Source organism: Microcaecilia unicolor, chromosome 1, assembly GCF_901765095.1.
Source record: "Microcaecilia unicolor chromosome 1, aMicUni1.1, whole genome shotgun sequence".
NCBI classification, from domain to species: domain Eukaryota; kingdom Metazoa; phylum Chordata; class Amphibia; order Gymnophiona; family Siphonopidae; genus Microcaecilia; species Microcaecilia unicolor.
The window spans coordinates 286,521,083-286,545,552 of NC_044031.1; the positions used below are offsets into that span (position 1 = coordinate 286,521,083).

At 43.6% G+C, this 24,470-nt stretch overlaps 1 protein-coding gene across 1 annotated transcript in view; it reads left to right on the forward strand.

Annotated features, from left to right (window-relative positions):
- The first annotated feature begins 5,994 nt into the window (after positions 1 to 5,994).
- FBXL7 (F-box and leucine rich repeat protein 7) overlaps positions 5,995 to 24,470 on the forward strand; it is a 498,006-nt gene continuing 479,530 nt past the window's right edge. The window contains exon 1 of the mRNA XM_030207251.1: positions 5,995 to 6,511. Coding sequence (XP_030063111.1) covers positions 6,475 to 6,511 — 37 coding nt within the window. The 5' untranslated portion in view covers positions 5,995 to 6,474. The remainder of the gene's footprint in view (positions 6,512 to 24,470) is intronic.

Sequence of the window (24,470 nt, forward strand, 5' to 3'; positions counted from 1 at the left end):
CACTCCTCAAGAAACCCCACCTCGTCCCCTCCTCTCTGTCAAGCTTCTGCCCCATTTCCAACCTCCCATTCATCTCCAATATTTTGGAAAAGATTGTCTACTCACAACTAGTTCAGCGTATTAAGCAAAGTAACATCCTGCACCCATATCAATCTGCTTTCGTTATCATCATCATCATAGCACTGACACCCTTTTGGTGGGCTTATACAATCTCATCCGCATTTCCTTAGACCAACATTCTTCTGTCATCATTGTTTCCCTCGACCTGTCTTCCACCTTCTACCTAGTTGACCACAAGCTTCTGTTTCACAGTCTTTGCTCCACTGGTATCTCGGGCACTGTACTGTCATGGTTTTCCAGTTACCCCTCTAATCAATCCTATCAGCTTTTTCATCAGTTTTCCACTCCATCCCTTCCTCTCCTGTCTGGCGTTCCACAAGGTTCCATTCTTTCCTCAGCCCTCTTCAACATCTTCCTTGCACCACTTCTTACCATTATCCAGGATCACTCTTCAACCCCTTTTGTTATACGGATGATATTCAAATTCTTTGCAAAATATCTGATGCCTCTTCTCTTTCCTGCACGAACACTTGTCTCCCAGTTTGCACTTTGGCTGAAGTCCAATCTTCTCTTTCTCAACTCCACGAAGTGTGAAGCTATCCTCTTCCCAACCTCTCATGCAGTCTTGCTACCACTCCCCTCTTTGAATGGTCAACTGCTTCCCTTTAAAGACTCCATCAGAATCCTGGGTGTCATTTTTGACCCATTCCTAAGCTTCAAACTGCAAATAAATGCAGTTCTCCGTGCTCCCTTTTTCATCGCACTCCACTGCATACGTGCTGTCCATTCCCTGTTACCTGCCTCCTCACTGCATCCCCTTATTTTGGCCCTGGTCATTTCCCATCTTGACTACTGGCCTTCCTCTACACTCTATCAAACATCTTCAATTAGTTCAATCCACTGCAGTCAAGCTTCTCCACAATACACAAGCTTCTCCGTTCAAAACACTGGTTGCCAATTTCTGCTTGAATCAAGTTCAAAATTCTTCTGCTAGTCTATAAGTCCAGATCCCCATCTGCCCCCACATATCTTAACAACCTCCTTATCCCTTATACCCCCGTCTGCTGCCTCCCCTCATCAGACAATAACTTCCTTGCAGTCCCTCCACCTGCACATATTCGACTTTCCTCCACCTGTGAATCTGCTTTTAGTTATCTAGGACCTTGGTTATGGAACAACCTTCCCCTACATATCAGAAGCCAGCCTAACATTGCAACCTTAAACAAGCTTTAAAAACACACCTCTTCTCTTCCATTTTCTCCATAGCTGCCTAGTCCTTCCACTGCCTTCTAGTTTGCTTTACTTACCTCTGTGATTTGATTGTTAACTGCTTTTTGCCTTTGTGCAGGCCTAGTGGTATATGAAGTACATGGAAATAAATATACATCAACATAACACAATGTGCAGATATATAGATATAAAGATATATAGAGAAAGCCTAATACTTAACAGGCACATATGCATTCAACATGGCTCCACATAAGCTGCTTTGATTTTAAATATCAGGTGGTACTATACATATAGCATTATAAATATGGAGAAGGGGGCATACATCTATGTTATATTCATAAATATCGATATACGGTTTCTATACTAACTTGCTAGTCACACACACACAAGGAATGACACTGGCTGCACATACTATTGCAGGACATACTAATCCACTCCTACCCTAGCTGCGATAATGTTCAAGCACCTTTCTGACCTCATTTGCAACTCTTTAACTAGTCCCTTATTTTCTTACTCCTGTTACTCTATCTTATCTACTATAATAAAACTCACCCTCAACGTTCTGAGGGCACTGACATCAGTGAAGCCAAGCCCTGACTTCCTTCAAAAAGGTTCGAAGGTTCGTGGTGGTGAAGCCACCAAAATCGCTTCGGGCTCCGCCCTCAAGGGCGGAGCTATGGCAGAACAACGAAGAGGTTGGCAGGGAGGGAGGCAGGGAGGCGGGGGGGGGGGGGGGGGGGGGGAAAATCGCTCCGAGCCCCGCCCTCATGCCAAACGTCATGACGTTGGGGGCAGAGCAATGGCAGAACAACGAAGGGGTTGGCAGGGAGGGAGGGGGGGTGTTGGCGACAAAAACCTTGCTAGCGCCCGTTTCATTTGCACAGAAATGGGCCTCTTTTACTAGTCTATCTATATGTTCCATCTTTGCTTACACCCTCTGCTGTCTATTAAAATGTTTTATTGTGTATTGTGTCGACATTGTAAGTTGTATACTATCCAGCTTATAATCGAAAGAGAAAAACGCCTATATTTCGACCCAAATCGGGAGATGGGCGTTTTTCTCGCAAAGGTGCCCAAATCGGTATAATCTAAAGCCAATTTTGGGCGTTTCCAACTGCACTCCGTCGCAGAAACGAATAAAGTTGACGGGGGCGTGTCAGAGACGTGTCGGAGGCGGGACTGGGGCGTGGTTATCAGCCAAGGAGAGATGGGCGTCTGTAGCTGACAATCAAAAAAAAAGGCGTTTTGACCGTGATTTTGGGTCACTTTTTTTTGGGCCCTTTTTTCTCACGAACAAGTCCCCAAAAAGTGCCCCAACTGCCCAGATGACCACTGGAGGGAATCGGGGATGACCTCCCCGGACTCCCCCAGTGGTCACTAACCCCCTCCCACCAAACAAACCCCACTTTAAAAACTTTTTTTCCAGCCTGTATGCCAGCCTCAAATGCCATACCCACCTCCATAACACCAGAATGTGTTTGATCCTGTCACAGCCTTTCCCTGGGTCAGATGTGGCTCTCGGGTGCAGTACAGGGTCACATCAGCATTGCATTGTGGTGGGTGTAGGGTATTGTGTTAGCTTGTGTTACAGTCTCACGATGTTGGTAGTTGGTAGGCTCTTCTCCCATGGTGCTTTCCCCCTGCCTACTGGGTCAGAGTGTGCCCTGTTGTGTTTCCTGTTGTAGTCCATGAGGTAGTGGCCATTTTTGTAAGCCAGTTTTAGTTCCCTTTCCTGTGTTAGCCACGTTAGAGAACTTAGTTATTATCTTGAATGTGGCTGAAAGAGGGCATTGTACAGCATTCTGCCAGCTCTGACCTACTGCTAATCTAAGTACCAGGGAGACTCGTTGCCAGTGGGGCACAACCTCTGATCTGCAGTTAACTGTGAGTAAAGGCGGTTATTTCAATAAAGGACGTTTTCGGAGAGATTAGTTTTCAGGTGTCAACCGCTGTGCCAATGTTATACAGCAGCAACAAGTCCTAGAGGCCTGCGTGTATGCATGTCCCTGGAGCACTTTTAGTGGGTACTGCAGTGCACTTCAGCCAGGTGGACCCAGGCCTATCCCCCCCTACCTGTAACACTTGTGCTGGTAAATGGGAGGCCTCCAAAACTCACTTTACCCACATGTAGGTGCCCCCTTCACCCCTAAGAGCTATGGTAGTGTTGTACATTTGTGGGTAGTGGGTTTTGGGGGAGGGGGGTTGGGAGCTCAGCACCCGTGGTAAGGGAGCTATGCATGTGGGAGCTTTTTCTGAAGTCCACCGCACTGACCTCTAGGGTGCCCAGTTGGTGTCCTGGCATATCAGGGGGGGCCAGTGTACTACCAATCCTGTCCCCTCCCACGACCAAATGGCTCAGATTAGGACGTTTTTGAGCTGGGCGTTTTTTGTTTCCATTATTGCTAAAAAAAACAAACGCCCAGCTCAAAAACGTCCATTTTTTCGAAAATTTGGTTCGGCCCGCCCCTTCATGTACCCGTTCTCAGAGATAAACACCCATGGAGATAGGCGTTTACGTTCGATAATGCCCCTCCACGCCATATTTTCAATTGTTGTTTGGATATTTTACTGCTGTAATTGTCTATTGCTTATTTTTGACTTATTCTTGCTGTACATCGCCTTGAGTGACTTCCTTCAAAAAGGTGGCAAATAAATCCTAATAAATAAATACATTAAATTAAATACATATATGATGGAATTGTATGGCTTGGGGCCTCATTTTCGGTGCCTGATGCCAGGTGCTGAGAACTAATTCTATAATGCCATATGCCAGTGGCATAGCTATGAGTGGGCCTGGGTGGGCACAGGCCCACCCAATCTTGGCTGAGGCCCACCCAGCTGTAGTGGCACACTGCTCTCTTCCCCCATCTCCTCCCTGGCATCCTGGCATCTGCACTCTGGTCTCTGAACCCCTTCCTTCCCTGGTGTTGGTACAGGTGTCTTCGGCGTCTGCAGCGATTCATTCTTGCTGCTTGTGCCAGTCCCACAGGCTTCCATCTGCCATGTTCCGCCAGACAGGAAACAGGCAATGACATCAGCGAAGGTGGGACATGGCAGATGAAAGCCTGAGGGGCTGGTGCAAGCAGCGAGAATGAATCACTGCAGGTGCAGAGGACACCTGTACTGACATTGGGGAGGGACGGAGTTTGGAAACAGGAGCGCAGATGCCAGGATGTCACAGAGGAGAGGGAGAAGATGTGGGGTAGGTGAAAACTAAAACTTTTATGTTCTTAAAAAATATCTCCGGGAAGATATTTGTGGTGTGTGATTTGGGGGGGAGGGGGCATGTGTGCATACAAGGGCCCAATTTATCTCTGGGCCCTTCTAAAATACCGAGTCTGGCTATGCCTCTGGCATATGCAAAAATGCCAAGTTCCCCAACTTCAGACTGGAGATTTTAGGACAGTCCTGGATTTCTGTCTACCACATCCTGGTGCATTATAGGACTGTCAGCACTGATTTCAATGGGCAGGATCAGGCACTACAAATCCCACACTGCTTTGTGTTGTAAATTCAAAACTAGGACTGCCCCCAAATCTCCAGCCTGGAACTTGGTTGCTTGGCATCTCTGCATATGGATGTGCCCAAGCTGTTATAAAATTAGCACAAGGAAGCCCTGGTGTGCCTTATCTCGGGCATGAATACTTAATGTCATGTCAATGGCTGATGCAAATGGTCGCACCTAAGTGCTCCTGGTGATACATATAAATGACAGTATTCTATAACTTATGTGCATTATTGAGCATCACACCCATGGCCTGCCCATGCTCCTCCCACATATCTGCCCACTTTGGACTTCTGCACTATTTTATAGAATAACACCTAGTTCACTTACATGTGAAACTGGCAACTAAAGGCACTGACACATGTAAGAGATGGATGGGCGGGGGGGGGGGGGGGGGGGGATATGATTGAGGTCTACAAAATCCTGAGTGATATAGAGTGAGTAGAAGTGAATCAAGTTTTTATTTGTTTCAAAGATACAAAGACTAGGGGACATTCCATGAAACTACATGGAAATACTTTTCCAAACAAATAACAGGAAATATTTTTTTCACTGAACGAATAATTAAGCTCTGGAACTTGTTGCTGGAGGATGTGGTAACAGTGGTTAGCGTATCTGGGTTTAAAAAAGAGTTTGGACAAGTTCCTGGAGGAAAAGTCTATAGTCTGCTATTGGTAGTTGGGATTGGTAGCCTAGAATGTTGCTACTATTTGAGTTTCTGCCAGGTTCTTGTGACCTGGATTGGTCACTGTTAGAAGCAGGATACTGGGCTAGATGGACCAGTATGGCTATTCTTATGTTTTTAACTAGATACAAGCTTATAGACTTGCACCCATAACTTATATATGTGTCTCGGACACCGGAAAACCAGATATAAACATTTCAAATTACTTCCTCGATGTCTTGCTCTAAAGCAATCTATCTAAAATAAATTTGTTTTACATTATTATTTCTGAAATAAGAGAGCATGTCTGAAAGGATGATACGGGAAGAATCCGCCACTAGGTGGCACTAGAAGTCTAGTCTAGATGCTCAGCCCTTATCTATGGCTGAAGGAAGTCTTGCAGGAGGAGTGGTTAGGGAATTCAGTGCAAGCAGCTCTCCAGTGTGGAGTTTGGTAGTGTTACTGTGCCCAAACTGCAGAAGAAGCCCCCCCCCCCCCCTCGGGTAAAAGCTTACACCTGGCTTCATGTTCATTCCACAGAGGCTCCTCTCCTGTTGCAGCTAAGAGAGGGCACTTCCAGCTAGAAGGACAAGATCCATCATTTCTGGGGGAAAGAAACAAAGAAAAAGGGAAGAGGGGGGAAACTCCTTCAGAGTCATTTTTGCTCTTTTACAGTTTCAGAGCAAGACGTGGGGGATGTGGAGTGAGGCAAGCGGTGTCTTCTCGGCCATTTGTGGATTTTAATGTAGTGGAACTTCTTGGACACCCATTTCTCTCGTGATCATGTTGCCTGGAAACTGAAGGAAAGAGACTTGGAGCTATTTATGGAGATGTTTTTTCTATTGTGTTGATTTTTGCATATGTAGAAATTTTTTTAAAGGCAATAGTTGGGATTTTTTTGTTGTTGTTGTTGAGAAAATGATTCAACTGTTTCTCGGGTACGAGGTACGGTTTCTGATTTTGCTGATGGCAGCGCTGCGAAGTGGGATGGTGATGGAGATATGAAACCTGCAGGATGGGAGCGAACAATGGCAAGCAGTACGGCAGTGAGGGTGAGTGACCTGGTGCAAAACCCATCCACCTAGAGGCAGCTGCATGTTTTTGAGTGGGGGAGGGGGGAATGAGACAGGGGAGGAAATTAATTCCCCCATTTAAAAGAACTTTTCCCGGAACTCCAAATTAACTTCTGACACTCTCGATTAAATGACAGGAGGAGGGAAATCGACTTTGGATGAAAAGGTCCCTGGAGAGAACGCTGTGAAGTCCAAACGCGTTCCCCTTCCCTAATTCTGACAGGCTCTACACATGTAACATGGAGATAAATGCTACTACTACTACTACTATTTAGCATTTCTATAGCGCTACAAGGCGTACGCAGCGCTGCACAAACATAGAAGAAAGACAGTCCCTGCTCAAAGAGCTTACAATCTAGTAGACAAAAAATGCCTCCCCTCCTCCCCCTTTTGCAATTGCAAATCTCTTCCACAGTATTTGCAGAGACAACTGCCCTTTCCAGGATAAACAGGAAAATCGTTTTATTTTAAAAAAAAAAGTTTACTTTTTTAGCAATTTGATATTGTTTAGTGTTGAGGTGGGCTCAAGTCCTTGCCTCGTTTTGTTGACTCCGGTACCGGTTGAGAAAGTCCCAGCCTTATCTTGCACGTCTCTCTTCTTCTGCTTAGGATTTTAGTTTTAGATTTTGTGACCTGCCTTTCCAAATCTGAGTTTATGACAAGTTAATTTCATGTCCAGTAGGTGTTTCCCCTGCCCCAGAGAGCTTACAAGTTAGCACCTAGGGCAAGTTTGGCTTGCTGTCCTACCGGTGCACGCCTCCTGCTCCTTCTCCGCCCTGAACACTCAGACATAGCACTTTGGTGACATATTGTGTTTTGTGTTCTGTGTGTTAGCCATTGACTTTATCCTGCAGAAAAGTGTAAAACGAAATTCTGACTGAACATTTTGAAGGAGTTGGCAGCTTCCGCTTTTCCCCCCAGTGTCTTTTATTATATTCTGGTCTGCTACTTTTTTTCCCAGAGGAATGTTTGGAGAATATGTTCTTGCTCAGTGGGAGTTAGACAAGCAACCTAATTGTCATTTAATGCCCACCGCTGATGCATGCAAAACACACACAGAACTCTGCTATTTTGTACTTTCTGAACTAGCTGCACTGACTTACCCTTTACGTAAGTTAGCTGCTGCCAACTGGTGTCTTGAAATCGAGATTAATTGCAACAATTTACAGCAATAGTGACATATTTGTGAAAATTAACATTCTACAAGTTAGAATACTTTTCCAATCATTTCATTTTTGCTTGGGGCAATCCAGGGGAAGGAAGACACTGAAGTGCATTAGTTGTCAGTGGTACTCTGAGGGTTTCAGGTGCTTACTGTCTGCTGATAGTTCCATAACTGGCCCACCTAAATCATAGCAGGCCCCTTCCTCCTCCTGTTCCCAACTTCCACAAGCAGTTCTGCCAGGGACGGTTCAAGGAATGCTGCTCACTCTATTTCCAAAAGAAGTGCATGACAGCCCTAAACACACTGAGCCAGCCTTCAGGGAGTGGAGACAGGGCTGTCCTGAGGGCTTTGCAAGTGGTGTGGCCGCATAGGGCGCAAGGGAGATGGGGGAGCATGGCTGTGGAGCAGTGAGTGAAATGGGGCAGGGCCACTGAGAGGGGGGGCAGGGGGTCAAAATTCCCCGGGCCTGGGCCACCAAGGAGGGCCCGGTGCCGGAGTCTCTCGCCCTCTCCTGCTCCTAGGCCGCTGGTGCCGCAGTCTCGTCTCCACCTGCCTACCCTCTGCCCCCCCGCATTAAAAAAAATCTCTAAAGCAGCAGCGCAACGCCTTCTCTGCGAAAGTGGCAGTTCGCCTCGGGTGGGCCTTCCCGCACTGTGTCCCGCCCTCCTCTGATGTAACTTCCTATTTCCGCGAGGGCGGGACACAATGAAGGAAGGCCTGCCTGAGGCGATCTGCCGCTTTCGCAAAGAAGGCGCTGCTGGTTTAGAGATTTTTTTTTAAATAAAGTTGGTCGGATGGCAGGCAGAAGGGAGCAGAGGATAAGTGGGTGGAGACTGGGAACTGCGACGCTGGCAGCCTGGGAGCAGGAGAGGGAGGCGACAGAAGTAGCGATTGAGGAGTGGGTGGGGGGATCCTTTAGGGGGGGTGCGGCCTTGCCCCGGGCCCAGCTCAGTCTCTCGGCGGCCCTGAAACGGGGCACTAGGGGATGTGTTGCGCAGGATTTGATTCCAGCTCAGGACACTCCTGGGTGGAGAATGGGGTACTTTTAACCCCAAATCTAGTCAGAAGTTTGCAGATGACAGGGGGGTAGAAAATCTCTGTTTATGGTGTCCTCTTCTTGCTGGAGCTGAAGCAGTAGAAACAGGAACAGGGTAGTGAAGAGAAGAGAGGAATTTGAAGCAGCAGAGGAGAAGGGGTGAGAATTTGAGGAGTGGAAGAGGGAATGGGGAAGGCTCTATGCCAGGCTTGTCCAAGTTAAGTCCTCAAGGGCTGCAAACAGGCCAGGTTTTCAGAATATTCCTAATAAGTATCCATGAGAAAGATTTGCATGCAAACCTCTTCCATGCATATTCATTAGGGATATCCTTAAAACCTGGTCTGCTTTTAGCCCCCAAGGACTGAACTTGGATGAGCCTGCTCTATGCTTTGGTCCTGCTAGTTTCCTGTGGTGGGAAAGAAGAGGGGGGGGGGGGGGGGGGGAGAGAGAGAGAGAGAGAGAGAGAGAGAGAGAGAGAGAGAGAGAGAGAGAGAGAGAGATGGTAAAGTAAAAAAAAAAAAAAGGATGTTGGGTGGAGCACTAGAATTATGAAAAGAATGAGCGGTCATGGGTGGAGGAGTGGCCTAGTGGTTAGGGTGGTGGACTTTGGTCCTGAGGAACTGAGTTCTATTCCCACTTCAAGCACAGGCAGTGCCTTGTGACTCTTGGCAAGTCACTTAACCCTCCATTGCCCCAGGTACAAATAAGTATCTGTATACAATATGTAAGCTGCTGCCATGAGTGGGAAGTGCAGGGTACAAATGTAACAAACAAAAAAATCTAGGCACAACCACTTATACCAGACCTGTAATGGGTGTAAGCACCTAGATGGATGCTTGTAAGTTAGCATTCTGTAATTTATGTGCATACATTTATTTAGATTTTACTCACACCTTTTTCAGTAGTAGCTCAAGGTGAGTTACATTCAGGTACACTGGATATATCTCTGTCCCAGGAGGGCTCACAATCTAACTTTGTACCTGAGGCAATGGAGTGATTTGCCCAAAATTACAAGGAGCAGCAGTGGGATTTGACCTGGCCACCTCTGGATTGCAAGACCAGTGCTCTAACCACTAGACCACTCCATGTGTGCCCTGCCCACACTCCGCCCATGTGCATGTCCACTGGCAGTGTGTGCATATTCTGTGTTTTTATTTGCGAATTGATATTCTACAAGAAAGCATTTACGAAGGGAGGGAGTGGGGATTGAATGTGGGGAAGGTTGTGGTAGAAAATCACCCAGTTATACCCTCTGTTTACGAACCCACCAGTGGGTACAGTGAATTAGTAATTGGTTCATGGTTATATTGTGAGTTTATGATTTTGTTGTTCATTGGTTTGTCTCTAGTTGGACTGGGTTATGGAAATATCAGTGTTTACTTGTTTTTGTCATTCTGCTGAGTTAAAAAAAGCAAACAAATATTTATGCTTATAAATGACTAGAATACTTCAATTTATTCATGTAACCTAACGCTAGGCTGCTCTTCATAGAATTACCCTCGATATGTCAAGAAATGGCTAATTTTCTAAAGAAACTGGAGGTACCTAGTGAATTAAAAAAAACAGTTGAATTCATTTTGGGGTCCTTTTACTAAGGTGCACTAACAGATTTAGCATATGCTAAATGATGACACCCATAGGAATATAACGGGCATTTTATCATTTAGCACGCGCTAATTGTTAGCGTGTGCTAAATCCATTAGCACACCTTAGTAAAAGGACCCCTTTGTTTGGAAATATGCCTTTGTGGGCTTTGCAGGGGTGTGCCTTTGCTTTTTCGTTCAGCAGTAAATGAGGTCTTGGCGACTTGCATGGAACCACTTGGAGAGCGGTGTTGTACTGGAGTATTAGTGATCCTGTCATTTTATTTAGCACTTCCCTCCCTTAGAAAAAGTCACAGTTCCTGACCACCTTCCTTCCGCCTAGTCCTGCCTGTCCCATTTTTTTTCTCCTTTTTCTGTCATTTTCCTTTGGTATTACATTTATGTCCTTAAAGGTTACAAATGGAGGAAGGGGAGAGGGCAGCAATGTTTCTGTTCTTCATTTAGCACTTGTAATTGTTTCAAGGCTCTCAGTTATTTTTGGAGCTGTACATCGGTCCCTCTTCACTTCTCGAGTTTTGCATCCTGTTGTTTCAGTTTAGTGCATATGTAGTGGAATGGGGGGTGGACCGTTGGTCCATGGCTTGACCAATATTTTGTCCAACACAGCATCTTCAACTACAGGCAGGGCTGGAGATCAGTTTCTTTGGCCTCATCCAACCAAAACGGTGCTTTACTGCCCCTGTTAAATGTTAGAATGTCTCTAAGAAGTTTTCTTTCTTTTTTTTGTGGGTAGTAATTACACAGAATTTTGCTTGGTTTTTTTTTACCCATTAGAAATAAGAAAGTTGAATGCATCCAGAACTCCTCCTCGATACCTTGATTCCCCCTGACACTTTTTTTCTTCTAACTGCTGGAGTGAGTATAGAGAATCCCAGCTCTGGCATTTAGGCCATATGCTCATGGCAGGGATGTACATACAGGAAAGGGCCCAGTGACAGAGGTGTTCGACCAGAGCTGACTGGGAACGCTTCTTACCCCTTTGCAGTTCCTATCTGAAAATTTCTTATGTTGTACAGGATGGAAGATGATCTCTTCCTGTCTGAGTAACACAAACTTAGGTCCAATTGGTAGAGGGGGAGGAGAAAGGGAGAAAGACAAAGGGAGAAATAAGGGGAGGGGGGGGGGAAGGGAACTGTAGTAATGTTCTCCAGCTGTGTGCTGTAAATGCTACCTCTGCAGTTTTGCTTCAGCTGAAGAGACGTTTTGCTTGGATCAGATTTAGAAAAGCTGTTTCAATTTCATAGGAGGACCTGGCGTACTGTACAGCTGATTTTTCTGGGATCAGTGGGACACTTGTGAATTTCCAGAGTGGGGTTCAGTGCGGATGCTGTGCCTGTTCTCTGTAAAAGAAGCTTGTGGGGGAAGTGATTGAGGAGGGTAATTCTACAACTGTGTGCTTTTAAATAGACAAATCTCAAAAAAATAAAGGAAGGAAAAAAATGTCTTCCACAACAAATCAAAAAGCAAACAAAACGAAAGTCACCAAAAAACAAATGAATAAACATAAACAGTGAATAACCATAAATAGTCCAATAATAATAATGTCCATCAATTGTATTCATCCATATTTGGCTCCTGTTGGGTCTTATTTCTGTAAATGGATTAAGCTTTTACTGAATATGGATGAATACAATTGATGGACATTATTATTATTGGACTGTATATGTTTATTCACGGTCTTGAATATTTGTTTTTTGGTGACTTTCACTTTCGTTTTGTTTGCATATAAATAGACGCCTGTTCTATAAAGGAGCGTAGAACCTTACTTTCCTTTATAGAATACTAGCATGACAGCTAAAGTACACACTTATAATTTAGGAATGAGCACTTAAACCAGCCACAGAGCTGATGTACATCCTGGAGATATGCGCATAACTTGTAGCATTCCAGAGGTCATGGGCTAGATTCTATATTTGGCGCCTGAAAATTCTGCGCAGAAAAAACCCCACGCCTAGGCATATTCTCAAAGGTACGCCTAAATTTTATAGAATAGGCTTAAGTTTCCACACGGTATATAGAATATGCCGAGCGCCTTTCCACATGACCAAATTTAGTGACGGCCATTTACACCAAGTTCTAGTTGGCGTAAATCCTGATGCCTAAATTAGGTGTAGAGCGGGTGTATTCTATAACAATGTGCATACATTTTAGAAATGCCCACGCTCTGCCCCCTTTTCAACTTTGCAACTTAGAATTTACGTGCACCACATTACAGAATACACTTTGTGAGTTGTGCGCATAAATCTTAATTGATGCCAATTATGGCTGATAACATTGTTAACATCCAATTGACTGCGCTGATTAGCTAGTTAACCAGTTAAGTTATGCGCATTGCTATAGATAATGCTTCGATTTCCATGCAGAAATTAAGGCGCTATATATAGAATCTGGCAGTGTGTGTGTGTGATTCCTGCCTATGTGTACACCTTCCTGTAAAATGCATGCTATGTATGACATGCTTTTATTTATAGAATAGCGCTTAGATGGAATTGTGGCGTGTTTCATGCGTATGTGCCATTCTTCTAACAATTTCTGCTTGTAATCAGCACATAAATGTTAGCATATACTTTATAGAATTATTCCCATAGTCAGCGCTGGTGTTAGACATTCAGGGGCCCAGGACAGAAACCGGGGAGGAGGCTGAAAAGCTTGTCTTCAGCCTATGCCTCCTCTAACTTGAGGCAGGTTTGAGGCCCCTATGATGTGGGGGCCCATGGCAATTGCCCTGTTTTCCACCCCCTAATGCCGGCCCTGCCCATAGTGCTGCCTTTTGCTCTGCCCAGCACTGTATTTTTGAATCAGTGTTATATGTTCCAAAGTCTCAGGTTAGAGGGTCTCTGACCTTTGGGGGTAGACACAGAAAGAATAATCGGTTCTTTTCTGCGCAAATTTTAGACTGGCTCTCCAAATTTTCAGGCATTTTCCAGTTCATTTCATACATTTGTGACTGTCTCTCGGAAAAAGTGACAAGTAGCAGATCCAAAATTTTAGGAATGGCTGATTTTTCATGTCATGGGTCTTCAGCAGTCTGATAAAGTTACATGTTTGAACTTCTGTAACTTTTTTATTTTTCCACATAAAAGTATTCTATTGCAAATTGTTCACTAAGGGGGTCTTTTAGTAAGGTGTGCTAGAGCTTTTACCTCACGCTAAAAATCAACTGGCGCTAAACGCTGAGATGCCCATAGGAATATAATGGGTGTCTCATCTTTTGGCACCAGCTAATGTGCCAAAAACGCTAGCGCTCTTTAGTAAAAGACGCCCTAACAGAATTCATTAAAACCTCTTTTCTTTCTGGAGACTTCAGCCTTCTTTTATTATTATTTGTTACATTTGTATCCCACATTTTCCCACCTATTTGTAGGCTCAATGTGGCTTACATAGTAATTTAGTGACGGCCATTTACACCAAGTTCTAGTTGGCGTAAATCCTGATGCCTAAATTAGGTGTAGAGCGGGTGTATTCTATAACAATGTGCATACATTTTAGAAATGCCCACGCTCTGCCCCCTTTTCAACTTTGCAACTTAGAATTTACGTGCACCACATTACAGAATACACTTTGTGAGTTGTGCGCATAAATCTTAATTGATGCCAATTATGGCTGATAACATTGTTAACATCCAATTGACTGCGCTGATTAGCTAGTTAACCAGTTAAGTTATGCGCATTGCTATAGATAATGCTTCGATTTCCATGCAGAAATTAAGGCGCTATATATAGAATCTGGCAGTGTGTGTGTGTGATTCCTGCCTATGTGTACACCTTCCTGTAAAATGCATGCTATGTATGACATGCTTTTATTTATAGAATAGCGCTTAGATGGAATTGTGGCGTGTTTCATGCGTATGTGCCATTCTTCTAACAATTTCTGCCTTTGCAGGCTCCGGTGTGAACAAATACAAAGTGATGTTGTGGTAAGATCAAGTTCATGTGGCACAGCCACATTAGGGAATCGTGCAACGGAAAGAGTTGTGTTATGTCCATTACGTACTTTAGTTTTGTTGTGTTGCAGAGATTAGGCATTTATGTTGGATTGGTAGGGTATGCCTTTTTAAACAGGTTAGTTTTTAGTTTTTTTCCGGAAGTTTAGGTGGTCGTATGTAGTTTTCAAGGCTTTTGGTAATGTGTTCCACAGTTGTGTGCTTATGTAGGAGAAACTGGATGCGTAAGTTGATTTGTATTTGAGTCCTTTGCAGCTTGGATAGTGCAGATTTAGGTACGTTCGTGTTGATTCGGATGTGTTTCTAGTAGTAGGTCGATTAAGTCTGTCATGTATCCCGGGGCTTCACCGTAGATAACATTCTGAACCAGATTACTGCAGGAGTAGCGTGTGAGCCCTTAACACCAAGTAAATAGGTGGTGTTAAGGACTCAGGCAATAAATTGCCACGTGCTACATTTAATATTAGCGCATGGACATTTACCGCCCCATTTAAAAAGGGCCTTTTTACCCGCTACGGTAAAATATGTCCCAGCACTTTTTACCGTGGGTAGTTAAAGGGCCCGAGGTGAACTTTTTTTTAGCTGTACATAACCCTAACAGCTGCTGCTTATGTCATAGGCACAGGCAGCTCCTTGTGACTCTGGGCAAGTCACTTAACCCTCCATTGCCCCATGTAAGCCGCATTGAGCCTACCCTGAGTGGGAAAGCGTGGGGTACAAACGTAGCAAAAAAAAAAATTTTGCATTGGGCAGTACTAATCAAGATCCACAACTTGCAAATAATATTAGCTCTGTATCATTAAGAAGGAGGAAAAGACTTCAGATACCTGATAAACCTCCACTTTTGCTTTTAATGGTGGGTACCGCGCCGCTCAGCCTTTACTTTCAAACGTACTTTCAAAATTACAGAGCACATCCGAGGACATGGATTACTGAGACCGAGTCAGCACGGCTTTTGTGTGGGGAAATCTTGCCTGACCAATTTACTTCAATTCTTTGAAGGAGTGAACAAACATGTGGACAAAGGGGAGCCGGTTGATATTGTGTATCTGGATTTTCAAAAGGCGTTTGACAAGGTACCTCATGAAAGGCTACAGAGGAAATTGGAGGGTCATGGGATAGGAGGAAATGTCCTATTGTGGATTAAAAACTGGTTGAAGGATAGGAAACAGAGAGTGGGGTTAAATGGGCAGTATTCAAAATGGAGAAGGGTAGTTAGTGGGGCTCCTCAGGGGTCTGTGCTAGGACCGCTGCTTTTTAATATATTTATAAATGATTTAGAGATGGGAGTAACTAGCGAGGTAATTAAATTTGCTGATGACACAAAGTTATTCAAAGTCGTTAACTCGCGACAGGATTGTGAAAATTACAGAAGCACCTTACGAGACTGGGAGACTGGGCGGCTAAATGGCAGATGATGTTTAATGTGAGCAAGTGCAAGGTGATGCATGTGGGAAAAAAGAACCTGAATTATAGCTATGTCATGCAAGGTTCCACGTTAGGAGTTACGGACCAAGAAAGGGATCTGGGTGTCGTCATCGATAACACACTGAAACCTTCTGCTCAGTGTGCTGCTGCGGCTAGGAAAGCGAATAGAATGTTGGGTATTATTAGGAAAGGTATGGAAAACAGGTGTGAGGATGTTATAATGCCGTTGTATCGCTCCATGGTGCGACCGCACCTTGAGTATTGTGTTCAATTCTGGTCGCCGCATCTCAAGAAAGATATAGTAGAATTGGAAAAGGTGCAGTGAAGGGCGACTAAAATGATAGCGGGGATGGGACGACTTCCCTATGAAGAAAGACTAAGGAGGCTAGGGCTATTCAGCTTGGAGAAGAGATGGCTGAGGGGAGACATGATAGAGGTATATAAAATAATGAGTGGAGTGGAACAGGTGGATGTGAAGCGTCTGTTCACTCTTTCCAAAAATACTAGGACTAGGGGGCATGCGATTAAACTACAGTGTAGTAAATTTAAAACAAATCGGAGAAATTGTTTCTTCACCCAACGTGTAATTAAACTCTGGAATTCATTGCTGGAAAATGTGGTGAAGGCGGTTAGCTTAGCAGAGTTTAAAAAGGGGTTGGACGGTTTCCTAAAGGACAAGTCCATAAACCGCTACTAAACGGACTTGGAAAAATCCAAAATTCCAGGAATAACATGTATAGAATGTTTGTACGTTTGGGAAGCTTGCCAGGTGCCCTTGGCCTGGATTGGCCGCTGTCATGGACAAGATGCTGGGCTCGATGGATCCTTGGTCTTTTCCCAGTATGGCATTACTTATGTACTTATGTAACGTTTGTCACTGTAAAGTAGCTGGTGGGCATCGTCATAAATCAGAAAAACCTCACCCTAGAGTCCTCCCTCTTTTTTAATATACTTTTTATTAATTATTATTTCTTTTAAATTTTTTATTCAAATAGAAGGGGACCAGCACTTATCTGTTGTTAGGTTTGCACTGATGGGTTCGCTCGACAGCGAGCTCCTGTTTCGCTCTTTCTTCATAAGGAGCAGGACCCCGTGCTTCCGTGAAACCTATAATCAAAAGTTGTCTTAAAACGATACAGAGAAACACAATGAAAACTCATGAATTCGCATTTAGCTTGGCCTAACACATACCTCTTGTCGTGTCGGCTTCTATCTTATCTGCCTACCTGGACTCAAAATGGCGCCCAGAATTTAAACTGACGCCCGCCTACTAGCAATATTAGAGCACCGGTTCAGAATAAATCCCAAATCTGACTATACTTTGTAGGGCCCCTTTAAACACAAAAGTTATTCTTTCAGACCCGCCAGTATTAACCACTCTGTTATCCCAGAATTCCCTGCTGGGCACTGATCTCCCAAAAAGCTCTTGTTAGCTAGCAGCAAATGATTTATCGGCACTTTCCTATCAGCAGAAAACAGTGCATTTGCTCAGTAACCTAGCAAGCCTATCAGAGTAGTTAGAAAGATTTAGAGGCCCCTCATGTCAAGAATAACATTTTCCAGTGACGAACAGAAACTTTTGGCATATATACAGTCCCACCATACAATGATATGTGCCTTTTTGCCTAAATCCCCTCCAGCATAGAGGGCTAGACCTACTGAACTTGGCAAATGGCGTAGGGTATCTGTATGCTCTTTGTAACATTCTGTAAATACATCAAAGGCTTCTTAGTGTATGTCAGTGCATACAGGAATAGTTCAGGCATTCTGCCACATCACTGAACTTTTCTTTTAATCCAAGATTTCCCTGTAAATCATTATCCCACGTAGGCATACAGGTCTTGTACTCATTTTCCCTTTCTCCTTAAAGATCTTAGTATGACAGAGAGATTACTTTCAGAGTAGGGTTTGGCTGAGTTAGAGTATGCTCTGTATCATTATAGGGCCCTTTTACTAAGCCACATGAGCGTCTATGCACACTCAACGCACACCAAAATGGAGTTACTGCCCGGCTACCATGTGGCTCTTGCGGTAATTTCATTTTTGTTGTGCGACTGAAAAATAATTTTTATTTTTTGGACGCGCGTATCGGACACCTGCCAACTTAGCATTTGACGCGCGTAGGTCATTACCGCCCGGTTACCACGTGAGACTTCCACTAGGTCAGTGGCTGGTGGTAAGGTCTCAGATCCCAAATAGACACGTGGCAATTTTGATTTTGCCGCATGTCCATTTTTGGCAAATATTTTAAAAAGGCCTTTTTTACAGGTGAGCTGAAAAATGGATCGGCGTGCGCCCAAAACCTGCGCCTACACTACCGCAAACCTTTTTTCAGTGCACCTTAGTAAAAGGACCCTATAGTACATTAAAAATATTTGTATCCTTCATATACTTATAAACATTTCAGTGCGACTTAGCCAGTAAGAGAATGAGAAATACCTAGGAATTAACAACATAAAATTTAAGAGTTATTCAATACAAATTTCTGAAATAAATGCTTTTTTAGGGATTTTCAACACAACTTATAATGAGACAGTTATCTAAACTCTATTGGTAACATGTTCCACTATTTAGCTGCCTGATATGTAAAAGACCATACTAACATATTTTTGTTTTGTACCCCCTTGGGATTCAGAAAATGAAAATTTAAAACATATCTAGATGACTTCAGGTAAAAATGGCGATTGTTCAAGTTACGCATATACTGAAGAGCATGTCCTTGTAATATAAGAAACATCAACATAGACCGTTTAAAAGCAGCCCTGGCCTTTATCATCCCCCTCTCTAGGAGTCTGGCCTACTCGAACTGATTGAGCAGAACCTTCCATGACTGTAAAGAAAGTGTGCGATTTTTATCACTGGATTTTTAACTGTAGTGGTTAGAGGTATGAATTTAACTTCAGGGTTAGAAGTGAAGTTAAATTAAAAGCAGTTTTTTCATGCTACACTCTTAGCCTACTTTTTTCCATAGTTGTGCTTGCTGTGTAATTTGTGTAATAAACATGATTAGCAAAGTCACTTGAATATAGAAGTGTGGGGGTGGACTTAAGATGGTGTCCTGACTAGACATACTTGTGCCGAGCTCCTGCCTTTCCTTGATTGCCGCACTGATTTCTGGCTTCTTTGCTGTATGGGGCCCAAACAAAAGGTTAAGCAGTATCTTGTACAGACACTGACACCAGTGTGGGGTCTGATGGACAACTTTGTATGCCCAGGAATGCCGTTAGCTTCGGGCATCTCGCTTCTGGTTTCAGGGACGGAAGGAGGATCACCACACCAGTCAAAGCTGGAAGTTTCAATCAGCCAGGAGGCTTAAATACCACCACCACCACCACCACCACTGCCAATGAGTGTGATATCCACCGAGTCATCTCTAGCAGGGCAGGGAGCAGTGCAGGCTCAAGCCCTGTCAGTAGCGTTTTTCTCGGCGCTGCAGGGAGTGGCTGTGGTTTCTCAGCTGCGTTCTTCATCCGGGGTGGAATCCCTGACTCAGGATCAGGTTGGAGAAGTTGTTTTACCTTCCTTAACTGTGACTGATAAGAAGACCGCCCTGGTGAGACCTTCTTCCTTTAATTTTGAATCGCTGTGGGAAGGCATATCTCCGTTGGAACGGTCTCTTTCCACTCAGTTACATACATAGTAACATATATAGTAGATGACGGCAGATAAAGACATGTATGGTCCATCCAGTCTGCCCAATAAGATAAACTCATTGCACATGGTATGAAGTGATTACATCATATGCATACCTGATCTTGATTTATCCTTGCCATGTTTAGGGCATAGACCGTAGAAGTCTACCTGGTACTGACCTTGTTCTAAAATTTCTGAAGTTCTTGTCAAAGCCTCTGACTAGCTCCACTCCAGCGCATCCAAATCTGTTCAGCCTCGATCACAGCACAGACCGTAGAAGTCTGCCCAGTACTAGCTTTCTACCTAATCTCCGCTAAGCTTCTTTGGATCCAGTTCTTCTAAACAGGATTCTTTGTGTTTGTCCCACACATTTTTGAATTCCGTTACCGTTTTCATCTCTACCATCTCCCGCGGGAGGGCATTCCAGTTATCTACCACCCTCTCAGTGAAAAAATACTTTCAACCTCAGTTCATGCCCTCTGGTTCTATTACCTTCCCGTCGCTGGAAAAGGTTTGCTTGCGGATTAACACCTTTCAAATATTTGAAGATTTGTATCATATCACCCCTGTTTCTCCTTTCCTCCAGGGTATACATGTTTAGGTCAGTAAGTCTGTCCATGTACATCTTGCTGTGTAAAACCCTTACCATTTTAGTCGCTTTTCTCTGAACGGCCTCAAGTCTTTTTACATCCTTAGCGAGATAAGGCCTCCAAAATCTGAATACAATACTTCAAGTGGGGTCTCTCCAACAGCTTGTACAGGGGCATCAATACCTCCTTTCTTCTGCTGGTTATACCCCTCTCTATGAGGCCTAGCATCCTTCTGGCCGTGGCCACCGTCTTGTCGCGCTGTTTCGTCACCTTGAGATCTTCAGACACCATCACCCCAAGGTCCCTTTCCTGAGCTGAGTTTACCAATCTCTCCTTTCCTATCTGGTACATCTTTTTTGTATTTCTGCACCCCATCTCTCTGCACTTCTTAGTATTACATTTTAACTACCAGACCCTTGACCACTCTTCTAATGTTTGGAGAGCCCTTCTCATGGTTTCTACTCCCTCTAGGGTATCCACTCTATTGGCTATCTTCGTGTCATTCGCAAAAAGGCAAACATTTCCTATTAATGATAAGTTTTCAGCAGTGTTGCAAAATGCAGCTGAGCAAACTCAGGAATTGGGTTCACTGAAACGTGTGGGTGATGTGGATGACTCGCTGAAAGTTGTTCAACAGCGTGGAGAATTTTTCATGAAAGATTGTGCTGCTATGCATAGGATGTTACATAAGAAAAATCTTTGGATTTTGAATTTTCCAAGGATTCCTAACTTTTCTCCATATAATCTGTTTAAGAATTTTCTGATTATGTCTTTAAAAATTCCAGCAAAGAATATTCCTCCTATTGCAAGGGTGTTCTATCTTCCTTCAGCGAAAAAGAGAGTTTCTGAGGAGCATTTGCAATCTGCTCAGATTCCTATGGATAGTCTGGATTTGACACAAATTCTAGGAAAGATCTGATTCTACTGGTTCTCAAACAACTGTAACACTGCTTGTAACATTACTACTACTACTTATCATTTCTATAGTGCTACTGGACGTATGCAGCGCTGTACACTTGAACATGAAGAGACAAGTCCCTGCTTGACAGAGCTTACAATCTAATTAGGACAGACAAACAGGACAAACAAGAGATAAGGGAATTTTAAAGTGAGGATGATAAAATAAGGGTTCTGAACAAGTGAAAAAGGGCTAGGAGTTAAAAGCAGACTCTAAAAGGTGGGCTTTTAGCTTAGATTTGAAGACGGTCAGAGATGGAGCTTGACGTACCGGCTCAGGAAGTCTATTCCAGGCATATGGTGCAGCAAGATGAAAGGAACAGAGTCTGGAGTTAGCAGTGGAGGAGAAGGGTGCAGATAAGAGAGATTTACCCAGTGAATGGAGTTCCCGGGGAGGAATGTAGGGAGAGATGAGAGTGGAGTGGAGAGGTACTGAGGAGCTGCAGAGTGAATGCACTTATAGGTCAATAAGAGGAGTTTGAACTGTATGCGGAAACGGATAGGAAGCCAGTGAAGTGACTTGAGGAGAGGGCTAATATGAACATAACGACACTGGCGGAATATTAGTCGTGCAGCACAATTTTGAACAGATTGAAGAGGAGAGAGATGGCTAAGTGGGAGACGTGTGAGAAGCAAGTTGCAATAGTCTAAGCGAGAGGTGATAAGAGCATGGATGGGGATTCTGGTAGTGTGCTCAGAAAGGAAAGGGCGAATTTTGCTGATATTATAGAGAAAGAAATGACAGGTTTTAGCAGTCTGTTGAATATGTGCCGAGAAGGAGAGGGAGGCCTCGAAGATGACCCCAAGGTTATGAGCTGATGAGACAGGAAGGATGAGAGTATTATCCACAGAAATAGAGAATGGGGGAGGAGGGAGAGGTTGGTTTAGGGGGAAAGATAAGAAGCTCAGTCTTGGTCATGTTTAGTTTCAGATGGTGCTGAGACATCCAGGCAGCAATGTCAGACAGGCAGGCTAATACTTTGGCCTGGATTTCGGCTGAGATTTCTGGTGTGGAGAGGTAGATCTGGGAGTCATCAGTGTAAAGATGATACTGAAAACCATGGGATGAGATCAGAGTACCAAGGGAAGAAGTATAGATGGAGAAGAGAAGAGGTCCCAGGACAGATCCCTGAGGTAACATTAACACTTGAATTGGAGAGAGACTGATTAATGTGTATGTTTTTCAAGGTTAAAGATTGTGTGTGTTTGAACTCCCGTATATGTATTTTTCCTGATGTATCTAAGGCACACAGAAAAGGCGGGCAACAATTTCGGTTGCTTTTCCCTAACATTCAACAATTAGGTGGTCATTTTTTCCTCTGTTTTCCCTGTAAATGCCTGATTAAAACTGAAGGTCAGAATTATATTTCTTTGATCCACAATGGACAATTTTTGTATTGATGTCTACAGATCCATAGTTAGTTCAAGGTTTGGAGTCGGCCTCATGAATAGAGGCTGTGCAATTTTAACTATTAGAAGGTGGCATTCATTAACTAGAGGGCTTTATTTCCTTTTTTCTTATTTATATATTGATTTGTGTTATTTTTGTACCCCTACCCCCCCCCCCCCCCATATTGTGGGCTAGTAGAAAAAGTGTGTATTATTATCTTCAGTAATAATTATTTCTAATTTTGTAATATTGAATGATTGTGCAATACTTTTTCTTTTGCAAGTTTATGCTTGTATTGTAAATTTTGGAAATTATAAATAAAATATATTAAAATAAGTGTGATATTTTTAGCATACTCAGGCTTGCATTTACCTGTAGTGAACACACACAAACAGCCAAAAGTTAAAGCACAGTAAGTGAACCTGAATGTAACACACCTTGAGCTTGGATTTGGTAAAGGTGAGCACAAAATCTAAAAACTCTGTGTTAACTGTTGGAGGCATTGCCAGCATTTAGAGAAAAGCAGCTGTGCCAGTCATTCAGGGTAGTTTTCATTACTGTGTGTTAACGAAAGGCAATTACTACACCCCTGTTAATACTTTATCTGCCCTTTTAAGAGTTAACATGTGTGGTAACGAGACTTGCATTAACTGGACGTTTCTGCCTTTTGTTTACACGCACAATGACAGCTCTCCTCCCCATCCCCCAATAGGAATTTCCATGTTGGGTGTTTAACGTATGCTGTTAACATGACACATGAACTTTTAAAAACTTTGCATTAACTATTAATTTCTATCAAACCGTGTAAAACAGCTAATGAATGTTAGTAAATAGGCTGTTTGTAGTGATTAGGCTTGAACACATTTGTGTGCTAAAGCACAGTGTTAAAACAGAAGTTGTTTTAGTGCGAAAAGTAGGCTGTCAATAGTGTGGTTTGGGCTGGGTTTACTACAGACTGCTACGTCCTTACCATGTGCTATCATGCACTAACACGTTATTTACCACAGATCCCATTGTATGCAGTGCATGGTAACAGCACTTTAAGAAATTTACCCTTTCGAGGATAGCTTTCTAGCTGCCCGTACTGTGTATACCTTTTATCCCATGCATTTTGGCCCAGTTTTCAAAGTGAAAGTACTTGCATGCTCCCACCATGATAATTAGCTCAGAAAAATGACATGCACACATGTATTCATTTGGATTTTAATTCATACCTTTCTGGAAGTAAGCTCAAGGTGAGTTACATTCAGGTACAGTCATTTCCCTGTCCCCAGAGAACTGACAATCTGTTAGTCCCTGAGGCAAAGGGAAGGTTAAGTGATCTGTCCAAGGTCAGAAGGGACATCAGCGTGATCTGAACTCAGGCTTTTCTTGTTCTCAGCCTACCTCTTGAATCACCAGGCTCTTCCTTTACTCCACACCTGCTAAGCTCTGTGGGTATATTTTCTGATACGCGCAGACTATTAAAATGTGAAAGAAATGTATGTAAGTTCAAACCCCTCCCCTGCCTTGTCTGCAGTGACATCTCTTCTCATCGCGGTTAAAGCTGTATCCAGTTGCTCCCCACAGGTAAACAAGAGTGGGCAATTTTCTAAAATCCCATTTCTGCAAGTAAGTGGTGTTACATCCCAGGGTGACAGTGGTGTAAACGGAAGCAAAAAGGAGGTCATTTGCCCATAGTCTCACAAGCATGCTAGTGATGGAGCAACCTGCTTCAAGTAGTGACATATGGGTCACATTTAGTTAATGAGAGAGAGATTTGGATTCTGCTCACACCTTTTCATTAGTAGCTCAAGGTGGATTACATTCAGGTACACCAGGTATCTACCTGTCCCCGGAGGGTTTATAATCTAAATTTGTACCTGAGGCAATGGAGGGATAAGGGGATTTGTCAAGATCTCAAGGAGTGGCAGTGGGATTTGAACCCTGGCTTAGCCTGCTGTTCTAGCTATGAAGCTACTCCTCCACAGAAGTTTTGATTGTATATATTATTAATGAAAAAATCAAGCAAATGTAAGACTGTAGAAATATATAATACCAATTTTAGGGGCCCTTTTACTAAAGGGTTGCAGCGTGGAAAATCGGAACTAGTTCTGGCCTAACATGGATGCTGGCAGTAGTTCTACTCCCAGTGTGTGCCATTTCTGGTGGACCCAGAAATGTTTTCTTATTTTTACCGCCGGGGTTTACTG